The sequence below is a fragment of the Myotis daubentonii genome, chromosome 5 (assembly GCF_963259705.1).
Source record: "Myotis daubentonii chromosome 5, mMyoDau2.1, whole genome shotgun sequence".
Taxonomy (NCBI): domain Eukaryota; kingdom Metazoa; phylum Chordata; class Mammalia; order Chiroptera; family Vespertilionidae; genus Myotis; species Myotis daubentonii.
The window spans coordinates 42,802,891-42,824,796 of record NC_081844.1 but is presented as its reverse complement, the minus strand read 5'-3'; the positions used below and the strand labels follow the sequence as shown (position 1 = coordinate 42,824,796).

At 40.1% G+C, this 21,906-nt stretch overlaps 1 protein-coding gene across 5 annotated transcripts in view; it reads right to left on the bottom strand.

Annotated features, from left to right (window-relative positions):
* NEK1 (NIMA related kinase 1) overlaps positions 1-21,906 on the bottom strand; it is a 147,637-nt gene that overhangs the window by 21,228 nt on the left and 104,503 nt on the right. For 4 of the 5 annotated variants that reach the window (XM_059697657.1, XM_059697656.1, XM_059697660.1 and 1 more), the window contains 6 exons: positions 19,276-19,407; positions 16,430-16,495; positions 16,119-16,347; positions 7,322-7,474; positions 3,465-3,641; positions 365-485 (listed from right to left, as the gene is read on the bottom strand). In XM_059697657.1, the coding sequence (XP_059553640.1) occupies positions 365-485; positions 3,465-3,641; positions 7,322-7,474; positions 16,119-16,347; positions 16,430-16,495; positions 19,276-19,407 (878 nt within the window). The remainder of the gene's footprint in view (positions 1-364; positions 486-3,464; positions 3,642-7,321; positions 7,475-16,118; positions 16,348-16,429; positions 16,496-19,275; positions 19,408-21,906) is intronic. The other variant, XM_059697658.1, reaches the window with a different exon arrangement.

The window sequence follows — 21,906 nt, the reverse complement described above, 5'->3', positions numbered from 1 at the left end:
CATAGGTAGACACTTAACCACTGAGTCACGCTGACCCGGCCATGATAGTATTTCCTAAAAGTGAATTACAGCCCAGCTGGCGGGGCTCAGTGGTTGAATATCCACCTATGAACTAGAAGGTCATGGTTCAATTTCTGTTCAGGGCATATGCCTGGGTTGCGGGCCAGTCTTCAATGTGGGACATGCAGTAGGCAGCCAATCAATGATTCTCTCTCATCATTGATGTTTCTCTCTCTCTCTCTCTCTCTCTCTCTCTCTCTCTCTCCCCCTTCCTTTCTGAAATCAATAAAAACATACTTTTTAAAAAAATGAATTACAAAACGGGATCCAGGTTTTGACATACAAGAAAAAAGAGGTAACATACTCAGTTTCCTTTGTTTCCTTCGTCTCACTAATCCATACATCAATTACAGGGAAAGGTAAGCCATCTTGTTTGTTTGTTCCACATGGCTCTCCTAGAACTTCTGTTTCCAAATCATCAGGTTCTGAAAGCAAAAGCATAACAAAAAACATCTCAAAGCAAAATTAGTTTAGAGAAAATGGAATGAATTTCTATAAATTATCATTACCTAGTTTTATGCTAATATATTAATGATAACAGGAAAAAGTATTGTGTTAACTCTCTAGTTCAGCTGCGTTTGAAATGATAGATTTTTCCTTTTGAATTTTTCATTGCAATAAAAATACTGAAAAGAAATATTGCACATTGTATTTTTATTAGTATATAAATGCCGGGAGCCGGTCCATCCTTGCTGTTTCAAAGGACCTGGCATATGTGGCATACTGTTCTTAATATGTTTGCTCACCTTCTTGGCACTGTGTTTTAACCAAGGTCATCTCTCCGAGAAAGGTTGAATCCCCAGGTAGGGATTTTCCCCTGAAGTTAGGGAGGGAATAAAACCCCTCAACTAAGTGCCAGGCGGGTAATTAATCACTTTAACTATGAACAAGCATGCTTAAGCTACATAATCTTTACTCCCTGGAATGGAGATAAGAAACGCCCTAACCTTTGTAATAGAGATTGATAGGATTGAATCAACTGGTATAAATACAGATGTAATAAGACAGAGAGAGACAGAACTTATAAGACAGAACTCATGAGACAGAATTCAGAAGACAGAACCTACACGGAGCCTGGAGACAGAAGAACTTCGCTGGAGAGAACATGGCAAAAGATCCTGGACTGAACCTGACTACAGAAATATGGCAAGAGAACCTGACTAGAACTTGGTGACCGAACCTGGCTGGAGATCTCAGACAGAACCTGGCTGGAGAACCTAGCGAGGGAACATGGCCACAGAACCTCGCTGGAGATCCTAGGCAGAACCTCTCTGGAGATCCTAACCAGAACTTCGCTAGAGATCCTGACCAGACCCTGACAAGAGAACCCGGCTATGATGATCAACTGAACGCTGTCTCCGTGTCATTCCTTCTTCGCCGACTCCGTCCACACCTTTGGGGACCCCTGGACCCGCTGGGGTTGGACCCCGGCATATAAAAATGTTTCTTTCTTAAAATTTTGGTAATATACAATTTGCTTTTAAAGAAGGTATAAAAAGTAGCTTAAAATAACAATATCTGTGGTTAGAAACAAGGAAGAAGAATAGACTATAATATCATGGATTAATAACTGACAGGGAAGTTCAATTACCAAAATCTATCTTCAAAAAACCAAAAAAGAAAAAAATCCTATTACCTAGATTTTTACAATGATATTAAAAACATAATTGAAGTGCACTAAATCTAATTTCCTAGACCTTCAAACAATTAATAACCAGGGTACTACTTCTGTTTTCTGGCAGTGACTCATTTTTTACCTGGTTGGTATTTTCTGAAAATAAATAATAAGAGTTTTTCTTCTTCCTTTGTTAACTCCTCTCCAATTCTGATATCAATGCTATCTTATTTAAGCCAGCAGCATCTCCTCTTTTTTCCTAAAATCCAAATACTCTTTCCTTCTAGATTTAAAAAGTTTCCAATTAGCTATCCTATTTAGAAAGATAATTGATATTGTATCAATCCTTAAAGTTTTTATCTTTTATTCAAATGACTTTTGGGGGTTATTCATATAAGGTAAGCACTTGGGAGAAATTCTTTTTTATTAACTTTTTCATGAACAATTGTTTTGTAGCACCTTAAGCATATAAATATGACTCATTGTACAAAGTAGATTTGTGATTGTTTTGCTTGCTAAGTCTAAAATATATACCATGTGGCTCTTTTAGAAAGTTTGCTGACTCTTGCACTAGGCTATACAGCCTCTATTCTATGCCTAAAAGTATTTGTGGTTTTTTTTTTAAATAAAAGTCTATGATACCTACTAACTATGATTCTAATGAGTAAGAATATTTAAGTTATTGTGGTGATTTAAAGATGGTCACACATATAGCAAGTCTCTGACATCTGTCTCATCTAGAAAGGGCCTCTTTCTCCCCGCCCCTTGTGCTGGCCCAGTGCTGTGATGGCCTTGACCAACTGAGTACGATTGAAATGTTGCTATGTCCTTTCTAAATCTAGCTTTTAAGAGAACTGGCATTGTCCACCTTGGAATCTGGAAGCCAAAGCCACCCTATAAGAAGCTTAACTATTCAGGAAAGACTGAATGGCAAGGCCATGAGACTAAAATGAAAACAAAGGAACCCAGTTGAGCAGGCCCAGCTGAGCCCTGCCAGGACAGGGAGTGACATCATCTTGCATGCTCCAGATAAGCCCAGCTGACAGAGGAATATCCCTGAGTGATGCCAACAATTGTTTTTCTCCAGCAATTAAGGGTTTCTCCACACGGCAGAGAAGGATCTTCCCAATTCTTAACTCACAAAAGTGTAAGATAAAACATAATAGTCATTTTAAGCCACTAAGTTGTAAGACTCATTTGTTTTCCATGAATAGATAACTGAAACAGAATTTCTTATCTGAAAATGGGTGCTGACATGACAAAATCCTAAAACATGTGCACCGGCTTTGGGACTGGGCAACAGGCAGAAGTTGAAAGGCTTCAAAGGGACAGTTGGTGAGAGACTGGCCAGTGAAAAAAAATTATTGGAGGCTAGAGAAAAGGGGATTCTTGTTATATAGTAGCAGAAAATTTGGTACCTGTGAAAACAAGAACAACAGAAAATGTTCTGAACAAACTCAGTGATTAGCTAAGGAACTATCTAAGCAGCTACCTTTTTTAGTAGTCTCTGATAAAGTGCAAGACAGAGGTTGACTGAAGAAAGAACTGTTTGGTTTATAAGGAGAATTTAGAAGAGAAAACCCAAAATAATTCCTTCTAGGCAACAAAAGTTTCTTAAGGAAGACATGGCCTCAAGAGTTTCATGGACAAATGAATTTGGTAAATGATACATAGCATATCCCCTTCTTGGAGATTCATAGGCACATTAAAATATTAGAAACTTAAAAATAAGATGAGATCAAAGTATTATTCAATTAAATACAGCTCATTTTGACCTTTTAACACATACCATCCACATTTCCTTCTGGTTTCAATGACATCTGTGGAGACACCTCCCTAAACTTTGGACTGTTTGTCTCAACAGAAGAATCAACAGTAGCTGATGGGTTCATTTCAAGTGAAATACAATTTACTTGTTCTTCTCCAGCAATTAAGGGTTTGTACTTCTCCCCTTCAGGAGAAATCTCTGAAACAATTAAAATGAAAAATCATGCTACATTTTCAAAGTGTTTTACCAGTAATAGCATTTAGAGAAAAGTTCAAAACTTGCATTCTTATAACAGGTAATTAATGGTTAAGCTCTGTTATGTATTAGAAATTAATAATTAATTAAGGTACATGACAGCCAAATTTTATTTTAATTATACACAATGAATTCTAGGGTGGTTAATATATGATTTACTTTCTTTTTCCTTTTGGTGAAACTAATATATGTGTGTTACAATGGTATTTTGAAATTATTAACTAATTGTTTTTGTTTGTCTCTATTCACTAGATTCCTCTAGCACCCTTTCCAAGTAACAACCAAAAATGTTTCTAGACAATGCCAAGTGTCCTCTGTGGGCAAAATCACCTTGGTTGAAAACCACTGCCACAGATAATTAAAATCCACAAAACAAATTAAAATTAGTAACCCACTATTTTTATGTTTTTTAGAGGATGGGAGGGAGAGAGAGAGAGAGAGAGAGAGAGAGAGAGAGAGAGAGAGATCAATGTGAGAAACATTGATCAGATGCCTCCCATACGCACCCTGACTGGAAATTGAACTCACAACTGAGGTATGTGCCCTGACTGGAATTAAATCCACAACCCCTTGGTATATGGGAAAATGCTCCAACAAACTGAGCCACCCAGCCAGGGCAATAACTCACTATTTTTAAATCAACAAGAAACATTAAGAACATGATATAAAACACAAGAGAACAACATGAAAAAATAATCAGGAATGAGAAAGTTGACTGAGCTTAGGAAAGGCTAGGGAAAAAAATATTAGAAATAAAGATTATAAAATAGACACAAGATCATATAAACAAAAGGCACAATGTCTTAATAGGTATAAAAGGTGAACAGGGGAAAAATTCAAGTAATAAGAGACATTGTAAACTGTAATTGAAAAATAAAATTTAAAAGAAACAAAAGGATTTAAGATAAAGTGAAAGATATAGAAAGGCAAAAAAAGATCGAAAGTACACACAGTAGAAGTTCCTCTGTAGACTAAAGGAACAAAATAGAAAACTATAACTCACGAACACTTTCCTAAACCTGGGGGTAGGGGGAACACTACATAATGAGGAAAACTACAAAACTGATGAAAACGAACAAAGAAAAACTAAGTAAATGGAGAGATATTCCATGTTCATAGATAGGAAGATTCATTATTATCAAGATATCAGCTCTTCTAGCATTATGCTAAGCGAAATAAGTCAGTCAGAAAAGGATAAATATCTCATGATCTCACTCATTTGTGGAATATAATGAACATCATAAACTGATGAACAAAAATAGATCCAGAGAAAAAAAATATTTTAGAATATAATAGGAGTAATCCTGTCATTTGCAGATTTTTAATATTTCCTATAACTTTTGTGATGTTATACTATGTTAGTACAGTTTTGGTAATATTATTATATTTAAAATCTTTTTTCTTGAAATATGTTTATTGCATGTAACATTATATTTAAAATTTTTCTTAAAATATTAATGTTTATTGCATGTAAAATAAATAAATAAATAAATATGAATAGAAAAAGTAAAAACTTTTCTGGTAAAAGAAAAAAAAAAGATATCAGCTCTTCCCAATTTGATCTATGGATTCAATGCAATCCCAATCAAAATCCCAGCAAGTTATTTTGGGAATACTGACAAAGTGATTCTAAAGTTTATGTGGAGAATCAAGAAAGAAACTCTGAATAGCCAACACAATATTAAAGAAGAACACAGTTGGAGGAATAATATTACCTAACTTCAAGACTTACTAAAAGCTACAGTAATCAAGACAGTGTGGTATTGGAACAGACAAACAGATCAATAGAACAGAACAGAGCTCAGAAATAGACCACATAAATATAGTCAACTGATCTTTAACAAAGGAGCAAAGACAATTGAATGGAGAAAGAATAGTCTTTATAATAAACTAGAGGCCTGGTGCACAAAATCATGCACGGGTACAGCCCCTAGGCCAGGGCTGGGCAAACTTTTTGACTCGAGGGCCACAATGGGTTCTTAAACTGGACCGGAGGGCCGGAACAAAAGCATGGATGGAGTGTTTGTGTGAACTAATATAAATTCAAAGTAAACATCATTACATAAAAGGGTACGGTCTTTTTTTCTTTTTTTTAGTTTTATTCATTTCAAACGGGCCGGATCTGGCCCACGGGCCCGTAGTTTGCCCACAGCTGCCCTAGGCCTAGCCTGCGATCAGGGCCAACTTCCCTGGCTGCCGGCAGCCAGCCCCGCCCCTTGCCACCACCCACCCCAGTTCCCTGCTCGCCATCTGAGGATGGGAGTCTGCTGGCGGGGGGGGGGGGAGGGGGGGTGCCGGGGGGGGGGGGGCGGGGGGGAGGGACCAAGAGGTCGGCTGTTCCCACTTGCTCTCTGACCCCACCCCCGCTGCAGGTCGCCCTCTGTGTGTGGGGCGATCGGAGCCTGCGGGCCAAGGGGAGGGACCAAGAGGTAAGCCGTCCGCCTGCTCGCCAGTCCTGCCCCCCACCCCGGTTCCCAACTCGCCATCAGTGATCTGAGCCTGCTGGCCAGGGAAAGGGACCAAGAGGTGGTCAGTGCACATCATAGTGACAGGTCAAGCGGTTGTTCTGCTCATTCTGCCATCATGGCCACCGGGCTTTTATTATATAGGATGGTGCTGGACAACTGAACATCCAAAGGCCAAAAAAATGTCTAGACACAGACCATACACATGTCACAAAACTAACTCAAAAACTGATAGCAAACCTAAATGTTAAATGCAAAACTATAAAACTCCTAGAAGGTAACACAGCAAAAAAATCCTGATGATCCTGGGTTTGGCAAGGACTTTTCAGATAGGATATCAAAGACATAATCCATGAAAGAGAGAATTAACAAACTGTGCTTCATTAAAATTAAAAACTTTCCCCCCCAAATTAAAAACTTTCATTCTGTGAAAGACAATGTTGAGAATGAGAACACAAGTCAGACTGGGAAAAATTATTTGCAAAAGACATCTATATATATATAAAAGCCTAAGCAATCGAATGACCGAATGACCGGTCCACTGGTAGCTATGAAGTGCACTGACCACCAGGGGGCAGATGCTCAATGCAAGAGCTGCCCCCTGGTAGTCAGTGTACTCCCACAGCCAACCTCCTGCAGCCGGTCCCCCTGGCCAGCCAACCTCCTGCAGCCCCTCCCTCCCACCCAGCCAGCTGGCCTGATGGCCCCGATCGCTGGCCAGACCAGGGACCCCGCCTGTGCATGAATTGTGCACCAGGCCTCTAGTAAACACATAAAGGACTGTTACACAAAATATATAAAGAACTCTTAGAACTCAAGAGTAAGAAAACAAACAATCCAGTTAAGAAAAGGGCAAAAGCTGGCCAGTCTGTCTCAATTGGTTGGAGTGTTGTCCCAAACACTGAAAGGTAGTAGTTTGTTTCCTGGTCAGGGTACATACCCCGGTTTGTTAGTTCACTTTGTTTATTAGATTCCACATATTAGGGAGATCATACGGTATTTGTTTTTCTCTGACTGGCTTATTTCACTTAGCATAATGATTTCCAGGGTTCCTTCTTTTTTGCAGTCACATAATATTCCATTGTGTAAATGTACCACAGCTTTTAGTTTAGTTTTTAATATTACTGCCAGTATACAACAACTAGTTTTTATGCTTACCACTTGTAACGGTTGTGTTTTCCAATAGTTCTGTCTGCAGCTGTAGTTCAGCTTCTCCAAGTATCTTTAGAACAGAATCTGTGGGGCTTTTTCCCCAGACTCTTCTTGGAGATCCTCCAGGATCTAATTTAATAACCTCTCCCACTGTATGTCCTACAAGAAAAAAATACAACGATGTCAATGAAATAACATAATACAGCATTACTAGAGGTCCGGTTCACGGATTTTTACACTGGTGGGGTCCCTCAGCCTGGCCTGTGGGGATCGGGCCCAAACCGGCTCTCCGACATCCCCTGAAGGGTCCCAGATTGCAAAAGGGCACAGGCCAGGCTGAAGGACCCCACCACTGTATGAATCCGTGCACTAGGCATCTAGTATGCATCTAAGATCTTTGGTTAATCTCTTCCCGCCCTCCCCCATCCCTCCTTCCCTCTGAGATTCATCAGTCTGTTCCATGTTTCCATGTCTGTGGTTTCTGATCCTGCATTGAGCATCTGCCCCCTGGTGGTCAGTGCATGTCATAGCTACCACCTAGTCAGCCGGTCAGCTGGTTGCTTAGGCTTTTATATATATAGACTAGAGGCCTGGTGCACAAAAATTTGTGCACTCGGGGGGTGGGGGGTCACTCAGCCCGGCCTGTGCCCTCTCGCAGTCTGGGACCCCTCGGGAGATAACGACCTGCTGGCTTCGGCCTGCTCCCAGGTGGCAGAGGGCAGGCCCAATCCCTAGGTGCAGCCCCTGGTCGGGCTCAGAGCAGGGCCAATTGGGGAGTTGGGACGCCACCCCCTGTCATGCACAGAGCAGGGCGGATTGGGAGGTTGCGATGCCACCCTCAGTCATGCTCAGGGTAGGGCCAATTGGGGGGTTGGGGCACCGCCCCCTGTCACACTCAGGGCAGGGCCGATGGGGAGGTTATGGCTCTACCCCGTCACACACAGAGCAGGGCTGATCAGGGGGTTGGGGCGCCGCACCCTGTCACACACAGAGCCGCAGGGCGATCAGGGGGTTGGGGAGCTCCCCCCTATCAGGCACAGAGCAGGGCTGATCAGGGGGTTGGGGCGCCTTCCCCTGTCCCGAACAGAGCAGGGCAGATAGGGAGGTTGTGGCCCGCCCCCTGTCACACACAGAGCCGCAGGGTGATCAGGGGCTTGGGCGCTGCCCCCTGTCACGCTGATTCCGGTACCGGGAGGCCTCGCGGCTCCACTGATCCTGGTGCTGGGAGGCATATTACCCTTTTACTATATAGGATAGAGGCCTGGTGCACGGGTGGGAGCCGGCTGGTTTGCCCTGAAGGGTGTCCTGGATCAGGGTGGGAGTCCCCATTGGGGTGCCTGGCCAGCGGATGAGGGGATGATGGCTGTTTGCAGCTGGTCACACACCCTTCAGGGTGGGGGTCCCCACTGGGGTGCCTGGCCAGTCTGGGTAAGGGGCTGAGGGCTGTTTTCAGGCTGGCGGGTGACTGAAGCTCCCAACTGCTCCTTTTTTTCTTTTTCTTTTTTATTCTGGGCCAGCTTTAGCTCTGGCTCCAGCTCTGAGGCCTCTGCTGCTGAAAGCAGGTATCTGGTTTGTTTGGGTTCTATAATCGAAACACTGTATCAACTCCAGCTCTGAGATCCCGGCTGGCTGAAAGCAGGTTTCTGGGGGTTTGTTTAGCTTCTATATTTGTAACAGTTTCAAACTGCAAGCTCAGAGGCTGGCAGCGGCAGGCAGGGAACGTTGGAGTCCTCCGTCACTGAAGCAAGCAAGCCTCATGTTAACTTCAAGCTGCCTGGCTGCTGGCCGCCATCTTGGCTGACAGTTAATTTGCATATCGCCCTGATAAGCCAATGGGAAGGGTAGCAGATGTAATGCTAATTACCATGTTTCTCCTTTATTAGATAGGGCTAGAGGCCCAGTGCACAAAAATTTGTGTACTCGGGGGGAACGTGGGTCCCTCAGACCGGCCTGTGCCCTCTCGCAGTCTGGGACCTCTCAGGAGATAACGACCTGCTGGCTTAGGCCTGCTCCCGGGTGGCAGAGGGCAGGCCCAATCCCTAGGTGCAGCCCCTGGTCGGGCTCAGAGCAGGGCCGATTGGGGAGTTGGGGCGGCGCCCCATCATGCACAGAGCAGGGCAGATCGGGAGGTTGTGATGCCACCCTCAGTCATGCTCAGGGTAGGGCTGATTGGGGGGTTGGGGCACCGCCCCCTGTCACACTCAAGGCAGGATCGATGGAGAGGTCGCAACGCCACCCCCTGTCACGCACAGAGCAGGGCCCATCAGGGGGGTTGGGGCTCCGTACCCTGTCACGCACAGAGCAGGGTCAATCAGGGGTTGGGGAGCTCCCCCCTATCACGCACAGAGCAGGGCCTATCAGGGGGTTGGGGAGCTCCCCCCTGTCACTCACAGAGTAGGGCCGATAGGGGAGTTGGGGCACCGACCCTTTCACACACAGAGCAGGGTGGATCGGGGGTTGGGGTGCCGTACCCTGTCACACTCAGGGCAGGGCCGATGGGGAGAGGTTATGGCTCTACCCCGTCACACACAGAGCAGGGCCCGTGGGGGTGGGGGGTTGGGGCGCCGCACCCTGTCACACACAGACCCGCAGGGCGATCAGGGGGTTTGGGCGCTGCCCCCTGTCACACTGATCCCGGTGCTGGGAGGCCTCGCGGCTCCGCTGATCTCGGTGCTGGGTGGCATATTACCCTTTTACTATATAGGATAGAGGCCTGGTGCATGGGTGGGGGCCAGCTGGTTTGCCCTGAAGAGTGTCCTGGATCAGGGTGGGGGTCCCCACTGGGGTGCCCGGCTAGTCTGGGTGAGGGGATGATGGCTGTTTGCAGCTGGTCACACACCCTCCAGGGTGGGGGTCCCCACTGGGGTGCCTGGCCAGTCTGGGTGAGGGGCTGAGGGCTGTTTTCAGGCTGGCGGGTGCCTGAAGCTCCCAACCGCTCCTTTTTTTTTTTTTTATTCTGGGCCAGCTTTAGCTCTGAGGCTCCAGCTCTTAGGCCTCCGCTGCTGAAAGCAGGTTTCTGGCCTTTGTTTACCTTCTGTATTTGAAACAATGTTGCGATCCTGCTGGCTGAAGCCTGGCGACTAAAGCAGGTTTCAGGGGTTTTGTTTAGCTTGTATATTTGTAACATAGCTGCTTAGAGTTGCAGCTCAGAGGCCGGCAGCGGCAGGCGGGGAACGTTGGAGTCCTCCGTCACTGAAGCAAGCAAGCCTCATGTTAGCTTCCAGCTGCCTGGCTGCCGGCCGCCATCTTGGCTGGCAGTTAATTTGCATATCGCCCTGATTAGCCAATGGGAAGAGTAGCGGTTGTACGCTAATTACCATGTTTCTCTTTTATTAGATAGGATAAGGCAGATTCATGGTCTTCTAGTCAACTGAGTGCTTCATGAGAAATAAAGGTTATATCACAAAGAGCATATGATGATGATGCTTAAGAAAAGACTTTCAGGAAATGAATGATGAAACAACTGACACCAGTAATAAAAATATATCTATAATTACTTTTTAAATACTAAAGTATTTTAGGGACTATAAAAATAAAAAAATATATATTATGTTTCTATAAAATTTTTACTTGAGAAAATAAAAAACGAATATAATTGAGCAATTATTGGGAGAGCACAAAAAAGATAAAATATAGATTAATTTTTTCCATAAATTTAATTGAAGAGAATAGAAAACAAATACTAAGCTAAATGCACTTATGGATTAAAAGTAGAGAAAACTATAGCTAAGAAATTTTGTTTTATTTTCTTATATATCTTAAGTAGGCAACTACATTTTCTTTTTGACAATAATAATTTTGGGTAAACTTGAAAAATAAAATGTAGGAAAGCAAAAATATAGGTAATTATTGAAGTTTGAATTTTGAGAATGTTTGTTAGTAATACACTTAGCACTTAGGTATCTAGCAGTAATAGATAGAATATAATTTCATATAATATGGAGTATAAGTCATAAACTTTCAATGGTACCCAAATATTTACTGATATAAATTTCCAGTTCTATGGAAGTAAGGACCTAAAAATTAGCAGGTAATAATCAGTTTGTACAGTCAAAAAGGTTACCAACAGAGAACCAATTTTTTAAAAAGATGGTTGAATAGAGTAGAGAACCCAAAAATAGACCTATGACTTACAGCCACTTGGTGTTTGTCAAAGAGGCCAAAACAATGTAATATGTGTTTGGGGTCTCTTTAACAAAGGAAAGTAGAAAACTGAATGTCCATAAGAAAATATATATATACTTCATACCCTTCCATACAGGGAAGACCAGGTGGTCTCTCTGAGCAGAGGTAATGGAACTGGAAGTCTAGGGTGGCAAAAGTGGCTTACGTTGGCAAGAAGAGTGCTGAAGAGTAGAAAACTACACAAACAGAGAATTCAGGAGAACTGTAAAGAGCCCCTTCATGTCTTAAGCTGAATAATGATCAGCACATGTGTGAGTAAATTACTGAAGTCAAGAAAAAAGACCACCCGAAAGGAGTAGAGGGAGCAATACTTGGAGTTTATACAGGATCAGAAATAGTCCCTATTCCCACCAGCCAGAAAAGGAAATCCTATAATTCACAAGGCATCAAGTACATTACTCAGAGAGGTTTTTGACTCAGTAAAGGGAGAAAAATTAGCCATAGACTAAACATTGTTCTGGCTCCATCTAACAAAGCTTAAAAGCAAGACATAAAAGGGTCAAACTTTTTACAAGTGAATTGTGTCTCAGAACAAAAGGAACAAAAATATTTACAGAAACACAATAATATGTAACACCCATCAAAGTAAAATTAACTGCTTGGCCTCCAAACAAAAATTACCAAGCCTGTATAAAAAAGCAACAGAATTCAACTTATACTAAATAGAAAAAAAAGTCTATCAATCAAAACCAACCCCCAAAATGACAGAGATGATGTTATTAGTAAATAGGGACGTTTATAACTGTCATTATGACTGAATTCCATATGTTCCACAAACTAGAGACAAGATTGCTGATGATACTCACAGATAAGGAAAACATTAACAAGATTCATATTGACATCTAGAAAAGAGGGCTGGAAAATACAATGGCAAACAAATCTGATGAAAACTATATACTCACAAATCCAAGAAGCTCAACAAAACCCAAGTAAAAGAAACATGAAGAAAAATGACATAAAGGTACAGCATAATCAAATTTACTAAAACCATAGCTTAGTGAGAAAATCTAAAAAGCATTGAGAAGAAATAAGACATATTAATACTAAGAATGAAGACTAAGAATAAGAGAAAAAGAAAGAGCTTGGCATGTGTTAAAAGAAGTAAAAAGTGAGTAGGTAGCCTAACCGGTTTGGCTCAGTGGATAGAGCATTGGCCTGCGGACTGAAGGGTCCCAGGTTCAATTCCGGTCAAGGGCATGTACCTTGGTTGCAGGCACATCTCCAGTAGTGGGTGTGCAGGAGGCAGCTGATCGATGTTTCTCTCTCATCGATGTTTCTAACTCTCTATCCCTCTCCCTTCCTCTCTGTAAAAAATCAATAATATATATATATGTATATATATATATTTTAAAAAGTGAGTAGGTAGAAAGAAGTAGATAGGTCAATAGGCAAGGGAAAATCTCAAGAGAGCCTAGTGGACTATGAAAGGGACTTTGGATTTTTGTTCTAATTGCTATGGAAATCACTTATTTTAAAATGGGAGAGTGATGTGATATACTTTGACCTAATTAGCATAAAATATTTTCAAGTCTCTTTTTTCATAAAGTTTCACTGACTCGAAATTGCTACCAAGTAACACCAACCTATATCTCTATCGCCCTTCATAGCTCAGCTTCCTTAAAAAGTTCTAAATTTTTTTTTTAATTTATTATCTAAAGATTTACATGTCTCTTTTTCTCCAATTGACCCACCCCTGGCAAGCCCCCACTGCCCCAGTGTCTGTGTCCATTGGTTAATTTTTTTTTTTTAACTTCCTCAACTTCCATTTGCTTCTTAATTCCTAGGCTCTATTTCTGCCCCTGGCACTCTAATGACATTGCTTTTATCAAGATCACAATGCCTTTTCCTGGACAAAACCAATGTAAATTTTTTAGCTCTCAATTTGTCATTGCTCTTTTTTAAGTCTTCTCTCTTTCCTTGTAATCCAAGCCACACTCTCAATTTTCCTAACTCTAAATGTTCCTCATTTTGTATTCAAAGTTTTTCTTCCTCTGACAAACTCCTAGAAGAGTTTCACATAAAACCCTTATAGGCCTGTTTCCAAATATATCTTAGAGTGCCCTCTTTTCTTTATCATCTTTCAGCAACTCTGTGAAAGTTATCAATGCTTTTCGCCTATATTAGTACAAGGCCTCTAAAAACTGGTCTCAAGGACTTTTTAATCCTGTGTAAGATGGAATAGGATACTGGATTGTGCTATTGCCTAAATAACCAAAACAATTGAGAAAAATATCTAAAACAACTATTTCAAGACACATCACCAAAAAATGCCATGTTATATAGAGAGGCACAAAGGTAAGAATCAGATTTTTAGTTAGAAACAATGCAAGAAGACGACAGTGGAGCAACATCTTTAAAGCACTGAAAGACAAAACTGCCAACCCAGAACTCTATTCCCAGAGAAAATATCTTTTAAAAGTTAAGGTGAAATACGTTTCAGTATAAAAAGTTGAAAGAATCTATCGCCAATATTACAAAAAAATGTTAAAATAAGTCCTTTAGCCAGAAGGAAAATGATACTACGTGGATATGTGAACCTAAACAAAGACATTAAAAAATACTAGAAATTGCCATTACACAGATAACTATAAAGACTAATTTTTTTAGTATTTAAATATCTTTAAGGATAATTACATTTCAAAGTCTTGGGAAGATGAAGTAAGCATCAACCTGTGTCTCTCAATACAGCTGTAGAAGCCAGGACGAAATGCATAAGCTATTAAGCTATTTGAGAACTCTGAGATGCAAACAGTAGCAGCCAGATTAGGGAAGAGGACAAAAATTCAAAGTACCACCAGTCTGATGGTACCACTATCCCTCCCCCCGCCTCCCATCTATTATTTCCCAGTCAGGATTCAATATGCCAGAAAACCCTAATAGCACACTGCTTGAAGACCTCTCTCAATAAGGGTAAAGCTCATACTTCAACACAGCCAGCGTATAGAACCCTTCATGATCTGGCCCTGCTTACCTCTTCCAAGGTTTCTTGCTTGCCATTCTTTGTCTTGAATTCTGAACTTTGCCAACCATGCTGAATTATATCCATTCCCTGCGCTTCACATGCTCTCGCAATTGTCAGTCCTACTCTCTGCTGCAAACACTCTGCTAGGCTTTGGTTTATTTAGCTAACACTTCCTATTCCTTAGCACATCACTGTTTCCAAAAATCATTTTCTTAGCTCTCACAAGACTGATTTATGCCCTGGGATACATATTCTTACAATGCCTTATGATTATTTCCTACCACATTATTTATCAACTGTAATGAATTGCATCTTTTCTTGCCTCCCTTTTCACTAGACCCTAATCTCCTTGAGTGGAGAGAATATGTCTTAACCATTATGTATCCTCACTGCTTAGGAGTATGTGGCATATAATGGAATTCCATAAAGAACTGTTTACTCAAAAAATTAAACATGGAACTGCCATTTGAGCCAGTGATTCCACTTCTACGAATATATCCTAAGAAACCTAAAACACCAATCAGAAAGAATGTATGCATCCCTATGTTTACAGCAGCACAATTTACAATAGCTAAGATGTGGAAACAGCCCAAGTGCCCATCAGATGAGGGGATAAAAAAGCTGTAGTACATTTATAGCATGGAATACTATGCACCTGTAAAAAAGAAGGATCTCTTACCATTTGAGACAGCATGGAGGGACCTGAAGAGTATTAAGCTAAGCAAAATAAGCCAGTCAGAGAAAGACAAGTTTCACATGATCTCACTCATATGTGGAATCTAATGAACAAAATAAACTGATGGACAAAAAGATCCAGAGACATGGAAGCATGGAACAGACTGTGGAATCTCAGAGGGAAGGCACAGGTGTATGGGTGAGTGGGGAGAGATCAACCAAAGAACTTGTATGCATATATGCATAACCCATGGACAGAGACGATAGGTTAGTGAAGGCCTGGGGCGGGGGGGCGGGGGGGGCATGCTAGATGGGGTCAATGGGGGGAAAAAGGGAACATATGAAATACTTTCAACAATAAAGATTTTTTTAAAAAGAACTGTTAAAATAAGTAAACAAATGCTGTGGAATCTTTGGGGTTTTCTCCATGGTAAGAAAGAATTCTACAAAAATAGTCCATTAAAAAAAATTACTTAAAACTTTAGACAGAGGTCAGCCTCACTCTTTTAGAATATTAGCTCCAAAGAGCACATATCACTTCATTCATTCACTGTTATATCTCTATCTAGTGCCTGCGAAAATGCAAGACAATAGTAGGTGCTCATAAATATTGCTGCATAAATATATTATTGAGATCTTCTTAATATCCCTGCTAAATCCCTAAGGGACTTTTCTGAGATTTTGTCAGTTTACTACTCCAGTTCTCATCAAAAATTATTCCTGGAACAGATTAGAAAGGGTTAAAGTAATACAATTTAAATAGTATATATCATTAGTCCCCCCGCTCACACTTTACACTTCTGTAATAAAAATCCTTGCTATTCTTAAGGTTGAATAGTTTTTTCCCCATATTTCACATATATGTGAATTTCTTCCAGGTTCTCTCAATCCCTCTAAAGTGTTCTTTCCCTCAGAGTGTCCAGTCTACAAGTTTACATGTGTGCTATGCCAAAACAGGATAAAAAAAACTTTCATACATACTGTCAGTTGCAGAGAAGGATGTATCCAATGCAAACTCATCCAGAGGAATCACAAGTTGACCTCCTGCCTCCCACTTCTTGCGATCAGGTGAAATCAACTTTTCTTTTTCATGCTTTTCGGCATTTTCATGCACAATTACCTCACCCATATCAGGGTGACACTGCTTCCCTTTTTCATCTTCTTGAGCTTTAAGATTTTGATTTAATCTCCGTAGTATTTCTCGTTTACTCTGAAACAGTTAAAATGCTATATTTTATAATGTATATAATTAAGTAAAATGATTGAGAAAAAAAATGGAAAATTGTACCTACTGAAATGGAATTGTTAGTCTTTTGCATTTCTTCTGAGGTTTCCTGGGTATCAGTTAAGCTTCTGTCCTTTAAACACAGATAGTTTCAGAGTAAGAAATAATGTTATTTTAACATTCTAACTCAAAATTTTTGTTACTTTTTGTTTTTCATTAAATTGTTTCTTGTGAGTTATTTTATTCCTGTAAATGTTAACACAACTTCCTATATTATCAGCAGTGAGAAACAGGTAATAGATTAAATATATAGTAAAAGGGCCAATTCTCAATTATTTGTCATATTTTTGGATTACTGATTACCTATTTGACTATATCCTCTTCCTCTTTGGCACCTGAATTTTTTGGTAATTTTAAGTCAATAATAGAAATAAAAAGAAAATTAATTCATATAGGCTCTCAATTAGAGCTAAGGAAAGTTTTGATGAATAAAGTAATGCAAGATAGGCTGTGTTATTTTGAAGCTTTCTTTGTTTCATGTACATATGTATGCTTATTAAGCAATACTACTAAACATAATTGAGAACTGGCTTTTTTTTACCTAAGCCAAGAGAGTATCAATAGTGAGTTCTGAGCCCCATGTACCAAAGATAATATAAATTCTATCGTTTGATTAGCAAAATCATAGCAATCTTAGACACCTAGAATTTTTACATATATGAAAAGAAGAAATTAGTAGTTATGAAAGCAAATTATATATGGAAGACTCAGAGTATGCAAGAGTAATTTTAAAAGTATAAGTAAGCAATATTTACCAAGAAAACACAAAGAAAAACCATTTAGTTACATGAATTACCTTAATTTGTAGTATTTGAGAAAAACACAAAAAAAGTACAGTGGTCAGTTTGAAAGCACTACATGTAATGAGACAAAGAGCCTTTTACCCAGTACAGTGGTCAGGAATTAGCAGTCGCTACAACCAGAGAGGTCACAGCTACTTGAGATGTGAGACTGGGTACCAGGAGGGAACCACACAGTGGTATCTAAAGTTGAAGTGAACAACGTAGTACATGCAAAGTTGTTATCAGAAAGAAGAGAGACTAATCCTACTTAAAGAACAACAGTTACTTCTATGAAGTTTTTAAGAGTGACCAAGAAACTTATCTTTTCCTACTCAGTCTTATTTTCAAGACGAACACACAGGCTGTAAAAATTGGCACACCAATAACAGTGTTGTCTACAAAAATTCAATGAAACTCAACTATAACAAGGGACAGACATTAATTATCAGGAGAGGAGAAATCAGGTTAATGTGTTATATTATACTAGAGGCCCGGTGCACGAAGTTTGTGCATGGAGGGGGTCTTCCCTCAGCCAAGCCTGCACCCACTCCAATCGGGGACCCTTCGGGGGATGTCCAACAACTGGTTTAGGACACCCATCTCACAATCTGGGACCACTGGCTCCTAACCACTCACCTGCCTACCTGCTTGATTACCCCTAACCTCTCTGCCTACCTGCCTTATCGCCCCTAACCTCTCTGCTTGCCTGCCTGATCGTCCCTAACTGCCTCTGCCTGACTGCCTTATCGCCCCTAACCTCTCTGCCTGCCTGCCTGATCGCCCCTAACTGCTTCTGCCTGCCTGATCGACCCTACCTACCTGCCTGATTGCCCCTAACTGCCCTCCCCTGACAGCTCGATCGAGCCCCCAACTGCTCTCCCCTGCCAGCCTGATCTCACCCCCAATTGCCTCTGCCTGCCTGATCGCCCCCCAACTGCCCTCCTCTGCCGGCCAATTTGGTTCTGATTGGTCAGTTTCTATGCCAGTCAGCGTCAAAAGCTCCGCCTCCTAGGCAGCCATTGGCTCCTTACATTCACCCAGATCTGGTTCTGATTGGTCAGTTTCTATGCCAGTCAGCATCTCTGGGCCTATCAACAGGGCTGATCAGCAGCCCCGGTGGAGGCCTGGAGAGAAATGGAAGTGTGGCTGTTGGCCAGGCCAGGAGAGAAAGAGAGGCAAGTTCTGATCAATGGCTGCCACAGAGGCTACAGATCAGACCCTGCCTCTCTCTCTGCAGGCCTCTCTCCGGGCCTGATCCGCAGCCCCCTAGGCAGTGAGTGCTGGGTCTGGGCGCCCGCAGCAGCCCCAGTCAGTGCTGGGTCACCACAGCAACCCAGCACTGACTTCGGTCTGGTCGACCCTTCGGTCGTTATGACCCTGGCTCTTTATTATATAGATGGTTCAGGAGACTTTCCCCCTTCTGTCTGATGAATTCTAGACTGAAATTCCACATCATGAACCCATTTCCCTTAACCTTAGAACAGAGTTTTCACATTTCAGATGGATACCTGGCACATTCTTTGGAGGTTAAACTTTATACTCGCCCACATATTTGTGTGTCATCCATATGGCATGACAGATTCAGAAATAGAAGGTAAAAGAAATAACTAATGCATTAATTGTAATTATACTGACTCCTCTAACATTTGCTATGCCAAAACAATAAATGTAAATATGTCTTAAACTTTATTCCTAGAGTAAATTACTCTAAGTACCAAAGACATTATTTCTTAAAAAGTACACCTTTGTTAATTATGAAAGCTGGGATATAAAAATGTTTTTGCTTTATTTTTGGTACATTTGTATATATATTTTATTTGTTCAATATTATTTTAAAGTAAAAGAGGGAGAGAGAATAGCTTTAAAATAGTTTTATCTACCAGGTGTTCCTAGATATAAAACTTATGAGCAGCAAGGCTCCAGAATTCAGAGTAGAGCAGACACAAAAATCTTAGGTAATTTTATTCCTAGAAAAATCTAATGGAACATTAGAAATTAATATAACTTCATTAAATTGAATCCTTTTGATAATCTTTTGACTTTAAGGAGCTCTAAATTTTAGGAAACTTACCATACCCACTTCTTTCAAGGCTGAAGTCACAGAAATAACAGGTCTTATCTGATGCTTTGATGGCGAGTTACTTGCTTCATGCTGTCCCAAAGGAGGAGACATATCAGAATTCTTTACTCCTTTAGACACCAACTATAATAAAAAATTTAAATACACACTGGGAATTTATATTTGCAGGAAGAGATAAAAGATATATGAAGGTATATATAAGATCACTGTTTGCTTATACATTGTATCCACATATAGTTTTCTCCATTCCTCAATTTTCATGATGTAGGTAGGCATGATCAGTGAATAAAGAGAAACATCTCAGGCCTCAGATGTAAACATAATTATGTGTCATGTAGTACCAAGTCATTCTTTAATACTTTATTAACAGTATTTCCTTAAGTGCTCTTAAAAACAAACTGTCTTCTAAAAAACTAAATATTAATCCTCTCACTTTAATACACTAAAACATTTCTTGGGGGAAAAAGCATTTCATGGGGAGAAAAAATATTTATTAATCTTACACTTGAAAATGTTTCTGTAATTTGTGCAAGTTTGGTACAATCTTCTTAAAGTTTAACATCAATCACCAAACGTAACAGCCCTCATTATAAAAATGTCAACATAAATGAGAATGGAAGAACTATTATGCATAGTGAATAAGATTTATGTCATTAAAATATCATTTGTTATATTCATATAGGTGTTCATTTTTATCTTGCCACTTAGACTCTAAACAATGGAGTTAGATTCTGAACCTTTAATAATACCAGGAAATGGCTTTTACAGGTATAGTCACATTAATATGGCAGCAACTCTGCTCCCTACTTTTATCTCTTTTTCAAACCAATAAACACAAACTTCTGGTGAGAATACATTTCACATGCAGTATTTATTGAGTATCTTCTAAGCATAAGGTAGTAATACAATTCTAATATTTAGTCTTCTGGGCTTTCATTTTATGCTAGTATATGTTGTTCAAGAGAAGATGGAAGTATCTAACACAGTATTGAAGGAAAAGAACAAAATTTGAGAAATGACTTCAAGCCTTATTATAAAGCTACAGGAATCAAGACATTAAAGTATTGGTGTAAGAATAAACAGGTAGATAAATAGAACAGAACAGAAATCAGAAATAGAGCACACAAATACAGTCAACTGATCTTTACCAATGGAGCAAAGGCAACTCAATGGAGAAAAGATAGTCTTTACAATAAATGGTGCTGAAACTAGATATCCACAAACAAACAAACAAACAAACAAACAAACAAAATGTATCTAGACACAAACCATACACTCTTCACAAAAATTAACTCAAAATCTATCACAGACCTAAAAGTTAAATGCAAAACTATAAAACTCCTAGATAACATAGGAGAAAATCTAGATGAACTAGGGTTTGGCAAGGACTTTTTTTAGATAGAACGCCAAAGACACAATCCATGAAAGAGAGAATTAATAAACAATACTTCATTAAAATTAAAAACTTTACTCTGTGAAAGACACAATTGAGAGAATGAGAACACAAGCCACAGACTGGGAAAAGCTATTTGCAAGATATAAACACGCAAAGAACTGTTAACCAAAATATATAAAGAAGTCTTAAAATTCAACAATAAGAAAACAAATAACCTAGTTTAAAAAATGGACAAAACTTAATAGACACCTCACCAAAGAAGTGTACAAATGGCAAATGAACATATGAAAAGGTGCTCCTTGCCATATGCCATTAGGAAGTTGCAAATTAAAACAATGTGATGCCACTGAACTTTATCATGAGTGCTAAAATCCAAAACACTGACAGTGCCAAATGCTTCTGAGGATGTGAAGCAACAGGAACTCTCATTCATTTCTCATGGGAATGCAAAATGGTACATTCACTCTGGAAGATGTTTTGTTAGTTTCTTACAAAACCAAGCAGTCTTACCAATCATATTCCTTGATATTTACCCAAAGGAGTTGAAAACTTATGTCCACATAAAAACCTGCACACAGATGGTTACAGCAGATTTATTTATAATTGGTAATACTTGGAAGCAACCAAGATGACCTTCAGTAGGTAAATGAATAAAAAACAAACAAACTGGTGTGTATATATACATCTATATGGGATATTATTTAGTGCTAAAAAGAAATAAGCTAATAAGCCATGCAAATTCATGGAAGAAACTTAAATGCATATTAACTCAGTGAAAGAAGTTAACCTGAAAAGGCTACATACTGTTTGATTTTAACCGTATGACATTCTGTAAAAGGCAAAACTATGGAGATAATAAAAAGATCCGTGGAGCCCTAGCTTGTTTGGCTCAGTGGATAGAGCATCAGCTTGTAGACTGAAGGGTCCCAGGTTCGATTTCAGTCAAGGGCACTTGCCCGGGTTGCAGGCTCATCCCCAGTAGGGGGCATGCAGGAGGCAGTCGATCAATGATTCTCTCTCATCATTGATGTTTCTTTCTCTTTCTCCCTCTCCCTTCCCCTCTGAAATCAATAAAAAAAAAAAAAAATACATTTTTTTTTAAAGAAAAAGATCTAGGAGTTATAAGGGGAGTAAAGGTGGTGGGAGGGATAAGCATACAGAGTACAGAGACTTTTAGGCTAGATAAAATACTCTGAATGATATTATAATGACGAATACATGTCATT